Source organism: Natator depressus, chromosome 8, assembly GCF_965152275.1.
Source record: "Natator depressus isolate rNatDep1 chromosome 8, rNatDep2.hap1, whole genome shotgun sequence".
In the NCBI taxonomy this organism is placed as follows: Eukaryota; Metazoa; Chordata; order Testudines; family Cheloniidae; genus Natator; species Natator depressus.
This window is the reverse complement of record NC_134241.1, coordinates 56,402,955-56,426,339: the sequence shown is the minus strand read 5'-3', so window position 1 is coordinate 56,426,339 and position 23,385 is coordinate 56,402,955. Positions and strand designations below refer to the sequence as shown.

The 23,385-nt window shown below is 40.2% G+C and overlaps 1 protein-coding gene across 2 annotated transcripts in view; it reads right to left on the bottom strand.

The window, feature by feature from the left end:
* PLA2G4A (phospholipase A2 group IVA) overlaps positions 1 to 23,385 on the bottom strand; it is a 200,405-nt gene that overhangs the window by 5,584 nt on the left and 171,436 nt on the right. For both annotated transcript variants that reach the window (XM_074961148.1, XM_074961147.1), the window contains exons 13-17: positions 21,885 to 21,956; positions 19,137 to 19,379; positions 11,441 to 11,625; positions 3,944 to 4,139; positions 3,532 to 3,689 (exon numbers count right to left, since the gene is read on the bottom strand). In XM_074961148.1, coding sequence (XP_074817249.1) covers positions 3,532 to 3,689; positions 3,944 to 4,139; positions 11,441 to 11,625; positions 19,137 to 19,379; positions 21,885 to 21,956 — 854 coding nt within the window. The remainder of the gene's footprint in view (positions 1 to 3,531; positions 3,690 to 3,943; positions 4,140 to 11,440; positions 11,626 to 19,136; positions 19,380 to 21,884; positions 21,957 to 23,385) is intronic.

The window sequence follows — 23,385 nt, the reverse complement described above, 5'->3', positions numbered from 1 at the left end:
CTAAATTTAAAAAGCAGATGAATGTCCTTTTAAAGAGGTCATTTGCCAGGGTATGCAAGAGTCTGGGGAGGCAAAAAGGTCAGGGTTTTTTGTGTTTTTTTGCCTCTATAAATCACTGCAAACTCAACAATTCACTCTGCCAAAAAAGGGAAGAGCACAATAGCAGCAGCAGCTAAAGAAAGACAGAAAGCTAAATTCATCTACTTTGGCTTGATTTCATACTCCTTGGATCATCTAAAGAGAATGTTTGCTCTGCTAACTGACTTAGTTGAAGAACCTCATGAATTAGTCAGGTAAACATTTCTCATCAGCTGTTTCAATTCTGCTATGTAGACAATCTTGTTATGAAATAATGTTCCGTGCCTTCTATAGAAAATTATACAGAACAGAAGAGGAGAGACTGTCTTTAAAAAAATGTCTATGTTAAAAATCCTAATTCTTTGATGTTGAAAGTAGAATGCAATATAGCCAGTAGGTGGCATATTTTGATCATGTACTTACTACAAAGATCTGAAACTTGCAGCAGAAAAAAATTACAGCTGTTGAATGAAATCACTAGAACAAAAATATACTTGGGCCCTGATTCTGATCTTGTTTAAAGTAATGCAAATCAGATGTAATGACTGGAGTTACACTGCAGTATATGAAATCAGAATTTGGTCCATATCGGATTTTGGGGTATAAATCAAACACTACAAGAATATTGAGATTTAACGGTAACATTAAATCATTAATATGGCTTCTAACTGTTTTAAATTTTACTTTTATTTCCTTAGCTCAAACTTAAAAGCATTTATTAATTACAGTTTCAGCAGAATAAATCAATCTCTAGCAGACTGATTCTGAGCTCATTTACCAAAGCATTATTTAAGAATTATATATCTTATATAGCAATTTTCATCCATAGAACTCAGACCACTTTACAAAGATGGCAAATGTCACTATCCCCATTTTCAGATGAGGAAACAGAGTGGTGAAATCACTTGTTCAAAGTCACACGGCAAAGTACGTAGCAGAGCTCAGAATACATTACATAGACTAAGGCCAGAAGGGACCACCATCATCATCTAGTCTGACCTCCTGCACATTGCAAGCCACAGAACCTCACTCACACACTCCTTTAATACACCCATAACCTCTGGCTGAGTTACTGAAGTCCCCAAATCATGATTTAAAGACTTCAAATTACAGAGAAATCACCATTTACTTTGGTTTAAACCAGCAAGTGACTTGTGCCCCTTACTGCAGAGGACAGCGAAAAACTCTCAGGGCCTCTGCCAACCTGACCTGGGGGAAATTCCTTCCGGACCCCAAATATGGCGATCAGTTGGACCCTGGGCATTTCAGCAAGACCCAACAGTCAGACACCTATAGCATTCTCTGTAGTAGCTCAGAGCCCTCCCCATTTAGTGTCCCATTACTGGCTGATAAAGATATTTGGTGCTAGCAGTCACAAATTGGCTACATGCCATTGCAAGTAGTCTCATCATACCATCCCCTCCATAAATTTATCAAGCTCAGTCTTGAAGCCAATTAGGTTTTTTGCCCTCACTGCTCCCCTTGGAAGGCTGTTCCAGAACTTCACTCCTATTCCCCTAGGCCACTGAACCACGTGGCTTCACCCGGTTACCTGGGAGGAGCTCAGATACTGCAATAATGGAACAGTAAAAACAAAAAACAGATTAGATTAGAATATTAACCCAAATTGGAATGAACCCTGAACAAGCACAAGAACTCAAACATGAAAAGCATTATAGATTTTGTTACAGTCTATCCAATTCTTCTGTTATGGCAGGAAGCTATCAGTACATTAAAATAATCTACAGACACATATAAAATGAAATGCATAACTACAAAACAGGGAATAACTGGCTAGGTAGTAATGCTCCTTAAAAGGATCTGGGGATTATAAACTCTGGAATAGGATTCCAAGAGAGGCTGTGGAATCCCTGTCATTGGGGGTTTTTAAGAACAGGTAGGACAAACACCTGTCATGGATGGTCTAGGCCTCAGCGCAGGGGGCTGGACCTGATACCTTCTCAAGATCCCTTCCAACCCTATATTTCTATGGTTCTATAGCTCCTGAAACATTCATTAGCTGTTTCTTTTGAATGGAAAATATCTCTTATTTCAGCAGCATGATTACCTCAGAGCTTACAGGAAGAGATCATCATGCATGATTGTATTTACTGCAGCTCCAGAATTCCAGACTTTAAGACCAGATGCCAAAAGAAAGGGCAAAATTCTCCTCTCTGAATCTCACTGCCCATCTCATCCATCTTTTCCCCTGCTTTATACAGGCCCCTATCAGTGTAGTATCTGAGCAGTTAAAATAGAAACAACTACTTCTTTTCTCCCTCCCTTCCCAGTCTGCAGGGGAAATAACTCCACCACTTCATAGTTTTGTGTTTATGTGTGCATTGCATGGAAGCACAAGTTCATAAACAACTTATCCAGGGAAAGCTTAATTGAACATTTTTCATTTAGGCCTTACCCAACTCCCATTACGATCAATGTCAGTCTTTCCATTGACTTTAATGGGCTGTAAGCCTGCCCTTAAAATTTGAAAGTCTGGAGGTCAGTTCCCAAGTCTTGGTCCAGCTGCTTCAGAGTTCAAGTGAAATGAAGCATCCTGGTTGTGGAGGGTCAAGGTGATCTCTCAGTGAACTAGGACCAAATCCCATGCAGGTGCTTTGAATATCAAGACAGAGATACCAGTCTGTATTCACTGGGGAGCCAGTACAGAAGGAGCACTGATTGATGTGTTACAGTGAGTCCAGAGTTGCTAGGCAGATGGGATGCTAGTTGTTTACTCACTGGAGCTTTTTCAGTGTGTGGCTTACCACAAATATAATGTATTGCAATAAAAAAGTAACAAATAAATGGATCACCAAGGATAGGTTTGTGTCTGGTACTAATGGATAAAATCAGCCGCACATGGAAATTGGCATTTTTTGTCATCATGGCCATTCAGTCTCTTTCCAGAACCCAGATGCCATTAATAATAGGAGCCATAATGGAGAAGGCAAGCTGTCCCCTCCCTCTCCCTACCAAAATCACTTGGTGTTGTCAGTTGCCTTTATCAAGGTGCTGATTTGGTCAGTCACCGAGAAAGCTGGGACATGGTGCTATTTACCTTCCCTGTTATAGGTAGTATTATACATTCAAATTGGTATGTAGAACTTCCATTGAGATCAATGGGATTCTGCACACAAATCAAGGGCAGTTTAGGATCCTTAAAAGTTAACTGGCTTTGTTTTTTGAAAGTGAACCTTTTCATCCTACTAGTTGGGCTGTGCTTCTTTTGTGAATTGTGTAAAAAAGATTAATGCAAAACAGCATAGCTAACTGCATATACAAATACATTTGTGTGCAAGTTTGCACTTTTCCGCACACAGGCAGAAAAAAATAGAAGATTTTTAGCAGTAAATTTAGGGGTTTATTCTTGTCTCTAGTTAATCCTATCACTATGTGGACTCCCTAAAGCACCTCTGAACTGGTGTAAATCAGACATTTTTATACGGTACTTACATCTAAGTTATTCAGAGTGTTGAATTCCATTAGATCATGAAGCCTTTTGAAAGCTTCATTGGAATATTGGAAGTTGAAGGTAGAGAATGGCGTATTAGGATCATCAAAAATATCAAAGTCAGCAAAGTCCTTCTCTCCCTGAGTTTCTCTTGGAACACCTATAGAGACAAAAAAAACCAGGGACAATATTTTATCATTTTGAAAAAATAAAAGGGAAAATTTTAAGAGATGAAGTATAAATTATATAACAATAACTTGCTTTTATATGGGGATTTGGAAATTGATGGCCATTATGGAAAGATTTCTAGGTCTTTCTGATAAAGAGTATTCACAATGTAACAACTGATATATTAATTTCTTGTTTCCAGGAACACCAAGATTTAGTGTCTTTTAGTGTCTATTGCAAACACACCTGGAGCTTTGTATTTCCGGAAGTTGATGTTTGCCAGAACAAAGTGGATGATGGTTGGACAGTCTTTCTCTGTAGCCGTATTCTTGGGTTTGAAAACATAGCACTCCTTCAGGCCCTCTCGATCAAACACATGTGGATCTATTTTTGGAAAAGGAAGGTTGTTCATTTTGGCCCATTTTTCAGCAAGCAAAATTTCCTAAAAAAGGAAGTAAAGTTTCAAATGTTTACAAACAACTATCACAACTGGGGACTTTTTATTGAGGGTCACAGAGATAAACAAAGATAACCAATGATAGGAACAATCTTACAAACCATTGCTTTCTGACTGCAGCAGGAGTATGGCATGAGTGAAGTGTTGCCAAATTGGGCTTGATATCTAAACACAAACAGTTTTTGGTTTGAAGTGTAGGCTCTTCTTTAAAGACTGCTCAATCTCAAATCATTAAAGTGAAGTTCCACTCTTAAAAGCAGGTCTCCAATTTTATTTTCTTATGCAACTCTGCTCCCCAGAGACTCATATCTGATGACTTTATTGATAAAAATACATTTTAAAAATGATTTTTATCCCCAAAAAGAAAAGGAGTACTTGTGGCACCTTAGAGACTAACCAATTTATTTGAGCATGAGCTTTCGTGAGCTACAGCTCACTTCAAGCTCATGCTCAAATAAATTGGTTAGTCTCTAAGGTGCCACAAGTACTCCTTTTCTTTTTGCGAATACAGACTAACACGGCTGTTACTCTGAAACCTATTTTTATCCCCGTTACTCTTGGAGGGCCAACCGAGAAGGAGCAAAAATGAATTCCACCTTCAGTGTCATCAGAATCGCTTAAAAAGCCAGTTACACCTGTGTGAACCCAGTGAAAATAATGGGGTTGTACAGCTGCCATTGAAGACATTATTTGAAGACAATGGAGTTGCACAGCTGTAATTCAGGGCCTAATTTGGCCCGCACAACCTTTATGACTAGTGATGATTCACGAAAAGGGGAGAGCTCATCTTGACTCTCAGATTTTAGGATGAGTTTGCTTTGCTGACAGCTAAACAAAACCCCACCCATAATTTTATTTTTAAACTGACCACCACTGCTATGGAAACCAAAGAGATTTAATCAACACTGATCCACAGAACACTACGTTTACATAAGTACTTCTCCAAGCAGAACTGCATTTTAAATCATGCTACAGCCAGGATGGAAACCTGAAAAATAGTATGTTGTTTTCGCATGACAGAGAAGTAAACAAAATAATTTGCAAACAATGATTCAAAAGCACATAATGTGGGCATACTGTGGGAGGTTAGGGAAGACCAGTCTATATTTAACCATGTGTTATCTAAATATAATCAGAATGAAATAGGATTTTCCTTTAGGAAACCATTTTGGACACGCAAGAGACTAAAAGGCAGTGGGTATGAAATAAAAATGGGTGAACACAGTCATTGTCTTCAGCTGGCAGATTTCACTATGTTTTGGAGAGATAAGACATATTTCAAATCTATTGCAAACAAAGGGCAAATTCTGCAGTGATGTATGCGCTGTGAATACAGACTTCTTCAAATAAATTGTACTCATTCTTTTTCAGGGAGAGTACTAAGCAGCATGGTATATAGAAACAGCAGCTTCATTGACACAGAATCATAATGTTCTCACTGAGCTCACTTGAGCTATTCAGCCACATTCTGATCTCATGTTCACCAGTGTGAATCTAGGGTAACTCCACTGAAGCCTGAAGTGGAAGTACCCCATATTTGCCACAGTGGGAACTGAGATCAGAATTTTGCTCAGGTCCTTCTTGGCAGAGTGAAAGTGGCTAGCAGAAAACTACTGTCTTCAGATTATAGCTGGGTGCTAGGTGGAGGTATGTCAGTATTTCTATCACACGTCAGTGTTCAGAATTAATAGCTCAGTCTTTTAAGAGATCACTTTGAGACAAAACTTCATGCATTTCATTTTTGTTCTTTGCCAAGCTCCTACCCTTCTGTCAAATGGCTTTTAGAGTTGTTGGGGGTTTTGATGGAATTTATATAAGGTCTAAAAGTGCATGAAACCCTGTTGCTATTTTTAATAAATATCTTAATGTTGCTATATTGCTACCTTCCAATCTGCATGCAAAATACCTACCAATAGACAGAAAGCTCAATGCACAAAAAGCAATACAGGACTAGGCATTTAAAACCTTGCCCAGGCAACACTATTGGGAAAACATAAAAATGAGAGAAAAGAAAAGATGTCTCAATGGAGATGACCTTACGAAGTCAATGATACTAGCTGATCAGGACAATGGACCCCACGCTCCCTTAATGACAAAAAATGGGCCAAATTCGGAAGTGAATTTTGCCTAATTAACCATTAGACTTCAGGATTCATTCAATTAAGTGGAGGTGAGGTGTTTATGCAGGGAAGATCTAAGCAGCATGCCAAGTACAGGGACAGTCTGAGTTTGTTTAACCTACTATTGTTACAAATAGTACCTTATTACTGTAGTGGAAAGAGATTAGAGAGAAGTTCTCTCTTTTTTCAGTTTGTTTACTCTCTGCAATACTCTACAACTCATATTACTGTTCCCCGACATAGTCAATGGTCAGTGGTGTTTGGGTGGCTCTTATATGTGGCAGCAGAGGAGAGAGAAATCTTTCTTTTTGAATTGACAATGTGGTTGTAAAACCACAACAATTTTCAGTGGGTCTCCAAAACAGGTGTATTCCCTGACACTACTTAAAGCTCACTTTTAACAACTGACTAGGATTTCAAATAGATGGTGTCCATTTAAGTATCCTATGAAAATGTCCTTGCTGTTATTGTTTTTCTGTTGGCTTTAATACTCCTGGGAGATATTAACCTTCCTCTGGTCATTTAGAGCTGTCTGCATGTTTTGTCTGTCTGTTTAGATTGTAAAGGCAGTGGATCAGGCATTCCACTCTTGCCACTTAAGAAATAATAAATGTCATTTAACCTTTATTTTGCAGTGATTACTTTACTCTAGGTTGGATGGGACTATTCTTAGAAAATCCCAGATAAAACACTGGGCTTACTTTGGCAATGGCACAACTGAAAAGTTTGCTTCCAACATAATGTATAATCAACTGTATTGCAGTGACTGAACAATGATAAATCTCTACAAGATGATACAGAGACATTTCCTACGTCATATAATGGAGTTGCTCTATGAAGCTAGAGCATAGGAATTCTGGTTCATATTCCAGCTATTACATTCTTTCCAGCTACTAGTGTGTATGTGTTTAATCTTAAGAATTCTTATGTCAGCAACCACCTTCTCAAGTAGTTACAACATGCAGTAATTATAAACTTGGACCTTTCTCATGCTATTTCTAATACGATTGAGATGCGGTGGTACAGTAAGATTGGTGTACATTTCTACCTCCCTTTTCCCAAACAAAACTGTAGACGTCACCTAACTCCTACGTGAATACAAAGGACCTGACTCTCATGTATACTACAGCCACTCTACATCACTCTGGCGGAGAAAAGGGGCCTGAAAATGCATGTAGCAGTGCAAAGGAAGATCAGGGCTCAACAGTTCTCAAACAGCCCTAATTCTCACTCTGCAACCCCATGTATCAGGCTGGGTCACTTTCCTGATAGTACTTTCTAACAGAATATCTGATTCACTTTTGAATGACAGCATGCAATCCATTTTGCAGACTTCCTCTTACCTAATCATCATTATTGTAACAGATATGGCAATTTCCTCCAAACTCTTTGGAAGATCTTACTGTGTTAAATCTATGTATCATTGTGGGTCAGAGATTGTATGTCATTCCATAGGGGAGAGTAACGACAACCCCCTCCCTTGAACCAAGAACTTGGGGGTTGGGGGGGGAATTAGGCAAATTTACTTAGGTTGTAACACCTCCAGAGAGATTCCACAGACAAAGGATTTTTGGATAAATAGTGTGAGTTTAATCTGAATCACAACAGGACCTTCTTTCTGGCCCAGCAAATAGAGAGGACCTTCTGTTCAAGAGAGGGCCCCAATCGGCTGGGAAGGGTTGGAAGCACTGACCAAAGCACTTGCAGAAATAGAAGGTGATCTCTAATTAGCTTATTAGCATACAGGTAGGCTCTTTTATTGTTTATAATAAGTTTTCTCTGTAATGCCTTTACTGCAAGAATAAATGTACTTGCTTAGAAAAAGCTGTGTGATAAGTTAAAATGGTGGGCTTTTACACTGCTTATAGCCTCTGAGAAGAAGGTAAAGCAGCCTGCTGCGGCAGTCTGACTTGCAAGGGAATTCACAGTGCAGGCAGGAAACTGTGCAGCCTAGAAATACCCCGGTCAAGAGGGAGAAAGAAGCAGCTTCCCACCAAGATGGCCAGGGATGCAACCCTATGCTCCGAGTGTCCCTAGCCTTGGTTTGCCATAAGCTGGGAGTGGACGACTGGGGACGGATCATTCAATGATCGCCTGTTCCTGTTCTGTTCATTCCCTCTGAAGCATTTGACACTGGCCACTGTCGGAAGACAGGATACTGGGCTAGATGGATGATTGGTCTGACCCAGTGTGGCCATTCTTATGCCCAAGAGTGGTGACAGCTCGGAAGCCAGAAGCTGCTAGAGCGGGTGTTCCTGCTAGACCACAGAGGGGGATATAGGTGCAGTTGCTCTGAACTGTGGCAACGATCATCATCTATTTTTGAAGAACAGCCCCATTAATCCTGCAGGCACAGTGCCAAATTTTCATCTCAGATAAACCCATTCAATGCTACTGAATTCCCATCAGTGCACTAGATTTTACATTACAAAGGACAGGAACCCATGTTGCTGCAATGCCCAGCATATGCTTTGTGCTCAATATATAACAACATTATATTAATGATTAATTAATAACATAATAAATGGAAATGCCTTTCTCTTAGAGCTGGAGAAATTGTTAGCTTTCGGATTATAAAGAAACCTGCTTTCTGGCAGGGAGTTTCTGAAGAAGTCATAATGTCTGATCCACTTCTCAGCCTTTCCATTGAATTCACTGAGAGTCAGACCAGGTCTTCCATGTCTAAACTAATGACAGGGAAATTCATTTGGTTTGAAAATCTCTTGTCTGGAAAGACGTCAGAATGGCAAAGGGAAAGATTGTTCTAAATCTCTACCACACGGTGCTGGATACTTTAAAAAACAACAACCAGAACTGCTCTGATGAAAAATCTCCAAGCCACGACAATTAGACTCCTGAAATTTCTAACCATTTCTTCATTTAAAGCCTTTATGGCCAGTTACTGATCTGTAATCATACCTTTACATTTAGGGTAATTTTTTAAAAAACGCTTAAGTGACTTTGGAGCCAAAATCTCAATTTCAAAAGTGACTCAGGCACTGTCAGAGTCTAAAGCTCACTGAAAGTTAATAATCCATAGCAGGATTTAGGTGTAGCAATCCAGTGGAATCCTCAGCCCCAAGTTAGGCACCTATACTCCCTGTACAGTGCATGGGGAGAACTAGGTGCCTCAGAGAGAGATTCACAGTAGTCAGCATGCTGAAAGGGGGAGCCATATAAGGTAGCCCATGGGAAATGCTGAGGAGAGGGGAGTGGCCTAAGCACCACCCCTTAGAGGTAGTTAAGCACCGAACTCCAGGCTGGATGAAGATGCCTATATCCACTCAGACTTCACAGCTGTGAACTTTCTCCTAGAGCTAGGCACCTAAGCCCTTTCTCACAAAACACAAGAGAGGGACAAGCCAACGACCTGGGCACTCACCCTGGGATGTGGGAGATCTGAGTTCAAGTCCCTGCTCCAAATCAAGCAGAGTGGGGATTTGAAGTCTCCCACATCGCAGATGAGAGCCCTGACCACTGGGCAACTGACCTGGTACCTAGGTATGTACACGCACACACACACTACCCTCCAGCCTCCTCAACCAGCCACCCCTCCTGCCAACTTCCTGATCAGTCAGCCTTGGCTTTCTTTTGTCCAAAGTCTGATCCAGTAGGTGTACTCTGAGCATGCCAACTGGACTTAATCCCTGCTGTAGACAGCACTAGATCAACAGAAGAGTTCATCTGTCGACCTAGCTACTGCATTTTGGGAAACTGGATTACCGTTGCGGATAGGAAAACCTCTCCTGTCAGCACTGGTAATGTCTACACTGAAGCACTACAGCTGTGCTACTACAGCATTTCAAGTGTAGGCAAGCCCTTAGGCGGCTAGGGAATTTAGGTGTTAGCTGAATGGAGATTTTGAGGATCTCAATGTCACATAAATATCAGAACCAGCCACCTAAGTCCCTTGGTGCATCCAGCCATAAGCGTGTCACTCACATCTGAAAATAAGACAGGTACTTCTGAAAACATTACCCCTATTAACTATTTATTTACAACAACAACCTAGTAGTATTTAAACTAAGGTTAAGTTATGTTTACGCTGCGCCACAGTGCGGACTATAGGGGTATGAACTGCGCAGCATGCACCAAAGTACTGCCATCTAACTGCCCCGTGTGGACGTTGCTGTCATGAACTAAAAGGTATCTAGTTCACGTTAGCACACTCCTGTTTGAAAGAGGACTGCGTTAATGTGAACTCGGAACCTTTTTGTTTGCACCAGCTGCATCCACACAGGGCAGTGAGATTGCAACACTTTGGTGTGCTCTGCAATTCACATCCCCATAGCCCACACTGTGGTTCAGTGTACACAAACCCTAAGTGTGCTGATACACCTTCCATAGACGATCTAATGAGTAGCTTATGGTAGATAAGGAGAAGATTTTTCACTTCTTACATTAAGAATTTATCTTTTTGTATTTTGTTTAACATGAGATAATCATGACATCAAAAGAAGACTGAAGTAGCAGTTCAGATCTCTGGATGTTTGCTTATTGTAATTCTCCTATATTATGGAACTTACATATGGTATTTTCTTCTATATCTGTGTCGTATTGTTTTATTTTTTATTAGTAGTATATTTTATAGTATAAATGTAAGCTACTTATTTGCTTAATATTGATTATAAACATTTTTTTTTTACAAGAGGAGACAACAGATCATGGCATGTAGTTTAAAAAAAAAAAGATTTAAGGGTCAAATTCTGCATGTCATTGTGCAGTCAGGGTTTCCATAAAAGTCAGGTGAGGAATTATTTCAAGTGACATTTTGTTGAGGGTCAAATCCCACTGCCTTCCTCATGGTAGTAGTCTCTTCTATCTCAGTGGAATTAATCTCCTGAGTAAAGTGAGCAGGATTGGGGGCTGAGTAGAAAACTGGTGATGTGAAAGTCAATTACTGCAGAGCTGGAGCCATGATGGCACCAAAGTAAGACTTTTGAAAAAGAGCCCTGTGAATGGGAGGGCCTAGAAGACACAAAAGAGTGGAGTTTGCCACCAGCATGGTGGGAGGATAAAAAGCATGGTCCAACTTTTCAAAGATAATTAGGCGCGTAACTTCCATTGAAATCAGTTGGTGTTAAGTGCCTAAATATCTTTGAGAATCTGGGCCTAACCTCCTCAAAAATGATAACACAAACTGAAGGAATGGCCTGGTCTACTTACTTTGAAAGGAGGACTGGAGTCACTTGGCCTTGCAGAGAAATCAAAGGAGATGATGAGATCAACGCCTCGCTGAGGTCTTAAGATAAGGGGGTATGGCAGGTTAAAGGTGAGCCCACTATCCACTACATGAATCTTTTTGCTCTTCACATCTAGTGGCTCATATATCCTCTCAAATTCATCAGGATCTAAGTAAAACAAAACAAAAAACAGATCCAAAAATCCCCAACAGTTAGTAACTGAATAGGTAAAGTACCCTTCTAATGGATTGTAGAATCACTCAGAACTATGGATGATAATTGCATTAAGTATCTTAACTAAATGTAAGTCTGATGTGATCTACTGTAAAGTAAGAAGTCTTAACAAAAAATGTATGTGTGTATTAAAAATAATCACAATAAGATGACTTCCAAAGTGACAGGAATTAGCCCCCCAGGAATGCAAAGAAAATGGTTATCCAAATCTGATATCTGACTGCAAAATCACAAATGTTCACTGTATGACCTCAGTGCCAATCTGCATATCCAAACACTATGTTGACATCCTTTCAAGGCTCCAGTGTCTGAAATTAGACTTTAGGCATGAATTAACACGTTACCGTGTTGCTTATCACATTGGCCAGAACCATAATATTGTTTTCCAGAAAAAGTTGTTAGGTTAGAGTCTGCAGGCCCAAAAGCATGCAGTGTAACCTCCCTGATCCCAAAGCTCAATCTGTGTGTACGAGGGGTGGAGGGCGGAGGGAAAGGGAGATTTCTGTATGTCCATTTGCACCATCCCAGTCTTTGGATACTGCTAAACATTCCCTGTAGAGCTTGAATATTTCCCCCTAGGTCTTAAAGATATTTCTGAAGAATGATTTTTTTCTTCATAGTGCACCTGATTGTACCATGTAACAGGACCTTTAATCATAAACCGTGGTTTGCTCCCAAACTTAAGTTTAAGATGCTTGTGTCATAAATATAAAGGGAAGGGTAAACACCTTTAAAATCCCTCCTGGCCAGAGGAAAAACCCTTTCACCTGTAAAGGGTTAAGGAGCTAGGATAACCTCGCTGGCACCTGACCAAAATGACCAATGAGGAGACAAGATACTTTCAAAGCCGGGAGCGGGGGTGGGAAACAAAGGATCTCTCTGTCTGTGTGATGCTTTTGCCAGGAACAGAAAAGGAATGGAGTCTTAGAACTCAGTAAGTAATCTAGCTAGATATGCGTTAGATTCTGTTTTGTTTAAATGGCTGAGAAAATAAGCTGTGCTGAATGGAATGTATATTCCTGTTTTTGTGTCTTTTTGTAACTTAAGGTTTTGCCTAGAGGGATTCTCTCTGTTTTGAATCTGATTACCCTGTAAGGTATTTACCATCCTGATTTTACAGAGGTGATTCTTTTACTTTTTTTCTTCAATTAAAATTCTTCTTTTAATTGCTTTTTCATTGTTCTTAAGATCCAAGGGTTTGGGTCTGTGTTCACCTATGCAAATTGGTGAGGATTTTTATCAAGCCTTCCCCAGGAAAGGGGGTGTAGGGTTTGGGGAGGATTTTTTGGGGGGAAAGACATTTCCAAGCAGGCTCTTTCCCTGTTATATATTTGTTAGACGCCTGGTGGTGGCAGCAATAAAGTCCAAGGGCAAAAGGTAAAACAGTTTGTATCTTGGGGAAGTTTTAACCTAAGCTGGTAAAAAAAAGCTTAGGGGGTTTTCATGCAGGTCCCCACATCTGTACCCTAGATTTCAGAGTGGGGAAGGAACCCTGACAGCTTGAAATTTTGATTTAAACAGCGATGTCTGCAGAGGCCACTGTAGTCCAAGGAATGATGAACACTATAGCACCTGAGCACTCAGATTATTTGTTTCTTTTGTCTCTCCCTCTAATTCCTACTAGTGTAGGGTAGTGTCCAGATGCGGATGACCTGTACTATACAGGAAGGCAGACTAGATGATCTAGTAGTCCCTTCTGGCCTTAAACTCTATGCCTCTCAAGTTAAACAATCATGCATGTCTGACACAGATGTCAGACTAAATAGTCACCCTTGCAAAGGTGTTTTCATGTAAGGAAAAATGAATGGAAATTGATTCTTACTCTAGTTCATAAAAAACAGGTTACCCCTTGCACTTCAGGTTCCATGAAGAAAACTTTGCCCATTAAACCTCAAATCAAGTACTTTGATTCTTTTCCCTTTACCCAAGAACAGATTCATCAAATGATGCACCAATTTCCTATTTTGTATCTGAATTTCTCAAGGGAAAACACCTTCAGAGCAACATGTGACTGAGACGCAGAACTTCTATTGAGACCTAACCAAACATCAGAATAATAGTCCTCTATGCCTTATTAAAAATCTCCTCTTAACTTAAGTCACAGGCAAATACTTACGTTATATGTTAATAACACCTTACATTACTGGAAGTGTAAAAACACACAGACTTACTTTGTATGTATTTACATTTCTTTCAACCTGGAAAATAAATGTCAGCTGTATCTGTTTTTCTTTTGTTTGTACTGTAGCCAATTTACCTTTCCAGTTTTTACTGATACAATGATTGTGTTTCATTTGCATTTGTTTGTTTATAAACCATTTGCTTTCACTAGAATTTTTTTAAAAAAAATTAAATCACTTCATCAATTATAAAACCTTTCTTTGTTTAAATTTATGAAATTTAAATATGGGGCCAAAATAAAGTTCTTGTTGAGAGGTGCAACATTGGCTCTTGCCACAAACTGGTTTTAGTTAGTATAGTCTTCTTTTTCAATTTACCACTGCTCCAAAATGCTAAGCAGAACACCACATTTGATTTCACAACGGTAGTAGGGTCTCCCATCTCCAGGATGAGAATAAATCAGTGTTGACACCACTTGTACTAATACTCATACTGTATTGTTATTAATGATGCCATTCTTTATATCTCCATCTATATCAGCAAAAGTAACAGCTGATAATGTTAAAATTGCTTCCTAAACTGCATCAACAATACAGGGAAAGAATCATAAAATATCAGGGTTGAAAGGGACCGCAGGAGGTCATCTAATCCAACCCCCTGCTCAAAGCAGGACCAATCCCCAATTTTTGCCCCAGATCCCTATATGGCCCCCTCAAGGATTGAACTCACAACCCTTGGTTTAACAACCCAATGCTAAAACCATTGAGCTATTCTTCCCCCTTCTATATGATCTCTGGTGCCAGGCAGGAGGAGCTGCCCTTTGTACCCCAGTACTGCACTCCCCTTAAGGGCTGGGTTAGGAACTGTTGGTTCATCTTGGATTTGTAGGTTAAAGCAAGGATGCCCACAGTAACTGCTCTGTGCATTTCTAGCAGCCCTTGTAAGGTATCCCATGTTTTTTATTAGACTCTGAATGTTTATGGGAACCCCCCCAAAGGTTAGCACCTTAAGGGCCTAATGCTTGGAACACCTACAGCACTTGCCCCCAAATATGTGGCATACCCAGCCCGCTACCAAATAGATTCGGAGAGGTTAAGTTCAGAAGGGACCATCAGATCATCCAGTCTGCCCTCCTATATACCATAGGCCCTCAAATTTCCCCAAGCTACCCCTGTACTGAGCCCAAACTAGGGGATTTATGTAGCACAGCACTCACAGTGACTCCATGAACTGGAGTCAATTACAGTATGTTACATGGAATTTTTGCCTCTCTCTACAGCATCAGCATTGGCCACTGTTGCAGACAGGGTGCCAGGTGAGAGAGATCATTGGATTACTCAGTTATGGCTGGTCCCGGTTTTCTTTTTTTTTAAAAGATACTAGCTTATATTCCTAGGAATTCTGCAAACTATTCTCTGTGAGAGGTAAGATAAAAATGGAAGGACTTATTACATGTGAATTCATCAAAGAAAGATGCACCTCTGCTAAGAGACTTTCTTATCACATGAAATCTTTTTTAACAGTAAAACATAAAGAACAGTCATAAATGAATAGAATCTGTGTGGGACCAGCACAGATTGACTATCCGATATACAAGAATTTGATTTAGAAGAAAGAATGTTTCAAGTATAGCTTATAAAACATGTTCTCATTTTTTATTTCCAGATGCTCCTTGTCATGGCAATCAACTTAAAGGAAAGTGAGGGAGTTGAAAAGGGCATTCACAACTGACGTGCATCTACCATAAAATAGTTTCCATAAATATTGAAATAAGGAAGCAAAGCCTATGAGATAATTTTTCCCCATTGTTATTCATTTGGCATTTTCTCAAGAGTGTTTTAAAGGGTGTTGGAACGTCAAAGGTACAGAAATAGATCAACAGTGGGTCTATATAGAAATTATTCAGGAGTTTTCAAGTAGATTTGAGGTTATTTCTTAAAAACAAAAATAACGTGGGAAAAAGTTAGATGGGAATTCTACTTAAAATAAAAGTTCGGGCAGCACTGAAGGACTGGATTCAATAAAACTCCATCCAGCTGAGGAAGCATATGTTTAAAAAATATATACAGATTAGAGGCAGAAGCCAATCTGGAGTTTTAATTGAATCAAAACTCAAAGATTTTAAACAGATGAAATTCTTAACGGAAAAACTAAAAGTCTCAGTGTGAGGACTTCCTGCTCCAAGGGATTAGAGCCAAGCATTGGTCTGTTTGAAGTCAGTGGCAATAGTCCGGGGGTTTGCCCACAATGAGACCAGGATCTAGATCTGCGAGAACTGGTTGTCCTGAACAGGTAGCAATTCCATGACCAGGTGTGAGTGGGGCTGAACCCCCTTCGAGCAGTTCGTTTCTGAGGTGGAGTCTTACCTAGTGGTAAGGGATCAGGGAACCCGAGCCCACCCACATCATTGGGTTCCAACCCCAAGACCTCCATAAAGAAGACTTCTGCTACTTATGGTCCAGCGAACACCCTCTCCTGGGTCTCTGCCTACTGCTCTGTCCTTCCTCGAGATACGTTGTGGCTTGCGGTTGTCTCTTGCAACCTGACCCATGGTCTGCAGGCTGGGGGGGGGTCTCAGCTCCGTGCAGCAGTCCTCCTCCTGGAGATGCTCTCCTGGCATAACCCCTCCATATTAAATCTACCAAATTTAACTGGGAAGAGAACTCTACAGTTTGGTTCACTTTCCGTAGGGAGATCTGTCCCTCTCCACCCACCACCCTGCTGTGCTGAGGAGAGTCCCTTTTAAACTCCTTCTCCAACCGGAGCATGCCCAGCATGCCTGCTGGGGCAGGGCTCCCCAGGCCCAGAGTTGTTCTTGCTCCCCTGTCTCTCCAGGTCATCAAGCTGAGTGGACTTTTGGACTGCCTGAGAAAAGTGACCCAAAGAGTGGAGCTCTCTTCCCAGTTAAATTTGGTGGTTTGATTGAGCATGATACCACACAGAGCACCTGTCCCCAGCTCTGCTCACTCTCTTCTCTTGCCAGTCACTCCCCACTAAAACATACCTAGAAACAACTGCACAACATAGCATTTGCAGTTCTGCAAATGGGAAGGTAAAGTATGTTGCCTGGCTGTTCTCCCAACCCCACCACTCTTCTGGGCTTATCAGGCCGATTTGGCTGGTATTTAACAACACAACCCCTGCATGCCATATAAGGGCAGGGAGGGAGGCAGAGAATCATATGATCCTCTCTTGAAAATTTCTAACACACCTTGTGATCTAGTGTGATTATTGTGTCTTATGATGTATAGGGCTTTTATTCATGTTTATTATGTATAATACACTGGCCTGGCCTCATGCATGTGGTCATGTCTCCTTCTAATGGATGGTCCTATCTACTGTATTTCCTTCTGCCAGCTGCTACTTTTAGCTGAAGCATTAGATGCCTGTACTTTCAATGGTGGAGGTCCTGAATTCAATCCTCACTGATGATTGTCAAGTATGCCTAAGTGCAGCCCTGGTTCTTTACCTATACTATGACTTTATAAGTCTGTGGTCAATGTGAAAAGCACTATACATATGTCAGCTCTGTTTTTTTAAGATGTCTTTATTTCTGGTCTGTTTAATTTTCCTATTAACAAACAAAAAGAAAAAATATTTTTAATTCGGGTCAAATTATACTGTTTTTAAAACCATGGATAATAGCAACATGGATAATTGTTTGATGGTTAAATACATCCAGTGCCTTGATATAAAAGAACATGAAAATCATGTAATATTTTGAATTTATTTCAAAGGTTCCTTTGCAGCCACTTCTTTAGACTCCCAGGATCTTGTACAAATATAGATAAATCCATCAATAGTACTGAAAGTACACTACTGAATAATTCATCTTAGCACAGCCCCTCTGTTCCTAACCACTGAGGGCCCAGTTCTATTGATAGTTACTGTTGAGCAAAGTGCAGGGATTACTCATAATGATAAGCACTATGCTTGGTAGCTTGCAGGACTGGATTCTAATCTTGTAATTTGAGCAAATACTTAGAAATGCAAAAAAAAAAAATGTCAACAGCAAAAAACTATTAGAACCTGGCCAGGGAAACTCCAGATGACCTGTAGTCAAAAATTTCTCTCAAGTGGAGGCAGCTCTCTGTCTATCTAAGGTTCAATTTTAATCCAAATTAAAACCCTGGAGGTTGAGGGTTTGATTTTACATACTATGTGCCTTAAATATACTACAGTTCATCAAAAGTTATTTTTATCACAGATCTGCTAAGCACTTTCCTGCCTGTTTTAGGCACTATAAATACCACTGTAAATATTAAGATTACCCAATTGTAAACACCTCTGAGCTGAAAAATAATGTTTAGAAAGTGGAGCACACACGGAAAGTATGAGCCGTTCAAAAAGATAGTTACATTAACAAATACACATTAGAGAGTCACTTTGTTTCTTGAGCTTTTAAATGACATCTGGTATTTACAATTCCATAATGACAAGTTCAAACTTCCCCCTCCTGCACACACATGGACTAGATATGAAGAAATTTGGATGTGCCCAATGGATCGAGCATGCTGAGGTAGGGATTTTAATGAGGAGAAAGGTGTGTCTTAGTGGACTAGCAGAGTAAGGGTGTTCCACACTGGGGATAGTGTCGAGGAAACACCCAGATAGCTGGCAGAGAAGCAGAAAAACAGAGCAGCAAGACTGGAGGCAGAGGCTGATGCTTTGAGGTCTACAGATGAAAAATGCTATATAAGAACTAACTGTTATTGTTGCTGATCTACTATGAAAAATTCAAGGAGTAGGGAGTAGGGAAGGGACAGGATTTGTAGAGGGAGTTGAAGGGGGAGCATTAAGGGAAGAAAATGATGTTGTTTGGCAAGACTCATTTCTGCCCCATGCTAATAAGAGAAGATGAAAAGAGCATGATGGGACATTCCACATAGTCTTTTTTGGGTATTTCAAGAAAGCCAGGAAGTGGCCATGTACCAAAAGCACCTTAGTCAACTCTACCAAGGAAAGAGCAACTCCTCCCCACCCTACAAGTAAGTATGTTGTTCAACCAATTCTGACAGGAGGCCTTAGGGGTGGGCGTCATACAGAACCAACAACACATTGCACTTCTATGGAGTCCGTCCTGATTCTGCCAGGAGGCCTCGACTTGCCTCATATAGGAATAACACATTGCGCTTACAGCGCCAGTCATCTTAAGGACCTCAACATACTTGTAAATATTCAAGACTGCCCCTATGCAAATGTGCTCTAGCTTTCAGAAGTGTTCAGTTGTAAGCATTCCAGTCTAATGACATGTTCCCACAATTGTAGCTCAGTTTATTCTTTCACTGACAGAAATGCAGCGCACAGATATTTTGTGAACTAACCTGCAACTGCCGTGTCCATTTCATCCTCCTCCACAGATTCCTGAGTACCCAGGCCTGCTAAAGGGGAGAGTGGGTACCATGTGTTGAGGTTCAAGCCCAGCATGAAGTTGTGTACTTTCCCAGCACGCCCTTCTCTAGTGTTGAAAAGGGAACTATCTCCCACCAAGGCCATCAGCATGCGCTGAACCCAGCTTTCTTGACTGCTACTTTGAAGTTCTTTTTCAGCCTCAGGATTTTCAGTGCCTGTGTGTAAAAAAATGAACAGCACTGAAACAGTTAACATGAAAAAAGTCTCAAAATGAGGCTTCAGTTTCAACACCCTACTGAAGCAAAAGGGAGCGTTCACATCTCTCCCAAGACCAAACCATGCCCTGCTCTCATGCACAGCTCAAGTAAATGGAGTTTGTGCAGAGCATTTAAGAGGAGCTGGAGGAATTCTCACTCAATGCAGAGTGTCCATCTAACTTCTTTGCTGCTTCTATAATAGCATGTGGAGATGCCTGGGTTCCTGCCACTGTGGAATGGGTGCGGATCCATGTAATAGCACATTCACTGGCCTCTCCATGACCACACTCATGAGTTCCAGAAAAATTCCTGCTATATGGCCTTGGCCCTGCTAGGTGGAACCACGGTGGTAGTGCTGCATTTAGGGCCCCCTGTGCTGGTGAAGGGGTCAGCAGCATTTCACCAGGTGAAAACTCAGGCTGTATCTGTTCACACTCAGAGCTGTATCTTCACAGCCATAAGGGGTATATAGATATACATAAGGAGGTAGATATTGAGCTAAATCTTAAATTCTACAAATCTGCATAACAGAGAAACCTGAGCATTTAATAATTAAGTCACAAAAGTTTTTCTATGGATCTTGCTTTATTAAAAAATAATTATTGAAAATCTAAATTTTGGGTCAAGATTGTTCTGATAACATCACCCAAGTAAACTAACAATGCAATCAAAAGCATAGCACCTGATTTCCAAAAGTGATGAGGACCCACAGCTTCCATTCAAACCTGCAAAGGATCTTACTGCCTGTGGGGCATGACCTTGAGCTCTCCGAACTCCCACCAACTTCTGTAGGTGTTTTGAGTGTTCAAGGAATTTAGAATCAGGCCTGATGTTCCAAGTGTAGCACTCTCATTTTTCTCTTTAAGCCATGCTTCACAATGAGCTGGTTTTCATTTAAATAGGGGCAGAGCAAGTGTCAAAAGAGTAGGAAGTCTGATCTGCAGGTCCTACTGCAGACTTATCCTGTGGAAGTGTGAGAATCACGGCAAGCCCCAGCGCTTAGTGTCACAAATCAAGCTGTGTAAAGCCCATACAGACATACAAGGCCGTAAATAATGATTATTTTCTTTATGTGACACTGAAACAGGATATCTTCAAATAAACACCGAAATTGGTATCTCTCCCTCCCCATTATTTCAAGTCAAAGGAGAAATGAGGAGCTTCTTACTTGACTAAACCTCATTTTCAAAGGTATTGTTTTCTTCCTGCCACTGCTGGCACCATCCTTAAAACCTAAAATAGTGCAAGGAGCTGCATCCCCTTCATTGCTTTAGTTGTTAGTGGTGATATTGATTCTTGTAGAAGAAATAGAGACACCCAAAACTATGATGTGGTACGTGCGTGAAAGAATAAGGGATTTTAACATAGGAATGGCCATGCTGGGTCAGACCAAAGGTCCATCTGGCCCAATATCCTGTCTTTCAACAGTGGCCAATGCCAGGTGCTTCAGAGGGAATGAACAGAACAGTAACCATCAAGTGATCTATCCCCTGTCGCCCATTCCCAGTTGAAAATATTTTCATATATAAAAATCAAGATAAACTATTTGGGCAAGATGGAGATAATGGTTAAAATGTCAAAAGTACTTAAGTGGCTAGGATCCTAAATCCCATTTACAAAAGTGACTTAGAAGCCTGAGCCCCACGGACTTTCAATTAGAATTATGCTCCTAAGTGTCTAAGTCACTTTTTCCAAAATACAAAGTTCAAGTTCCAAATTTTACCCAATATGGTGGCCTTAGGTCCAGAATGGCAATACTGAGGACACTCACACAGGTATCTGGAGGCACCGGAAATGCTAATCAAAGACAGTGGACTTAGACTGAGCCACACTCAGCTGAACTTTTGATTAAGGGCCCTTTGAAATCAACAGGCATCTATCTCTAGCTTACTGGGCTGATGACCAAGCCAGGGACACTGGTGAACTTGCTAGCTCATCAACTTCAGCTTTCTGGGAAATATGGCTTGATGAGGTTACTGGCTCAACAACTCTCATGTGCGAGGCTTATGCCAAGATGTGGGCTTCTGTGAGCATTATTAGAGCAGCACTGCTGGCTTTCTGAGCTGATGTTACGGCACAAGTCTCTGAGAGGTCATTTGTTTACCAGCTTGAACAGTCTGAGCTGATAGGAAGAGAAAGGCCTCAGCCAGGTCTCTTGCTCAGGTCTCTTGCCCTGACTAGGCTAAAGCCAAGGCATATACTTTTTTAAGGTTGCTGGCTCAAGCAGTAGAATTTTACCATTGGCATCAATGGGACCCAACAAAGGACAACATACATGGGTAAGTCAAACGGGATTCAGCCCATTTTGGGGGTATGTACATGACTGATCGCAACAAAGGTCCCTAAATTTTCTTTTGCCATCACAATCACCTTGCTTTAGCTAGAAAAATCAACAGTATATATAGAGAAAGTGGAGCAGGTATAGTAAGTAAAACATGCCCTGGACCATGGAGTTTTCCTTACCTTTTGGTCCCTGTGATTCATCTTCACTGTCTGAACTATCATTGCTCACAAGATGCTTTAGCCTAATATTTTCTGTTGAAAAAAAAATATATATACAGTATCTTAAATTGTTAGATCTAAGCTTACTAGGAGATCAAAAAAGTGTCAAGGTGTATCATTGTATAGTACTTGTGATAGATAGGAAATGAAAACTAAGCAAGACAGCTGTAGGGAGTCAAATTATATTTGGACATAACTGTGAAGAATCTATAGTGTGTGATCCTGGTTTGGAATTGTTGCAAAGTTCAGGATAGGTTTGCCTTTTTTTCACAGGAATTCGGCATTATCCAATGGAATTCTCCTTTCAAGGCAGAAAATCCTCTGAAGAACAGATGGAATTTTAAGGTGCAGTCCAGACTTAAGCATGGGCAATGCACACTAACATCCACTGTGAATTACAGCTGCTTATACCAGGGTTGATTTCTCCAAGATTGTAAGCAAAATAACAAAACTAATGACTGTTTTGCAAGCCCACAAAATAAAACTACTTTAACAGAAATAAGCCTGACAACAAAGCCATATATTCTCCTCTGAATGTATGCCTTTAATTTGTGGTAATGGGAATGCCGTGTGCATATCAATTACCCCTCCACATTCTGGGAAGTAAAAGAAAACAAGAAAATTACATAACTTTAATACAAATCTATTTTGGAGGGAAAAACAAAACAAACAAAAAATCAGCAGTTAGGCCAAAGCAATTAACGTCAGTGGAGAAGCAGGCATTTTACATTTCACTCCATTAATTGACAGAATGAACACAAGGTATGTATTTGGCAAAAATCTATTTTCAATCAGGATAAGATCACTGTATCCAAAATAATCAAAGTCAGCCTGAAACTGTAAATTACTTGGGATTTTTCCAAAACCATAAAATAATATTAAAAAAAAGGTAAAGGATTTTTGAGAGCTGTGCAATTAAAGCAGCAATGCATTCCACTGTCAGATCAAATAGCTCATAAAGGAGATTAATTTATGTGAAAACTATTTTCTAGTCAGCAAACTCTGTTTTCTTTAATTATTTCTGCTACTACTTTCAAGTAACCAACTATGTTTAAAATAAGGAAAGCCTTTCTTGAAACAAATGGATTTTCAATTTTCATTGTCTTCAGTTATTGAACTTCAGCTGAATTATAAGAAAATCCTTTTATAAACAGCCTAGTGTTGGAAAATCATCTTCAGCTGATACTGTGGGCAATGTGTGTTGGAACAAACAAGCTCACCAAGCTCCCAATATTCTGACTTCTTCTGTTTGGTTGTAAAGATTTAAATTGGGATTTTCAAAGTAGACACCCAACTGCTATTGAAGTTCTATGAGAATTTGGTGCCTAACTCCTTTAGGGTCCTTTAAAAACTCCAGCCTTAAAAATTCTTCCTCCCCAAGAAAATTTATAATGTAAATAGTCTATACTAGAAATCTGAAAACAAGGAATAAGTAACTGAAGCTGAAAGAAGACTGTCTTCT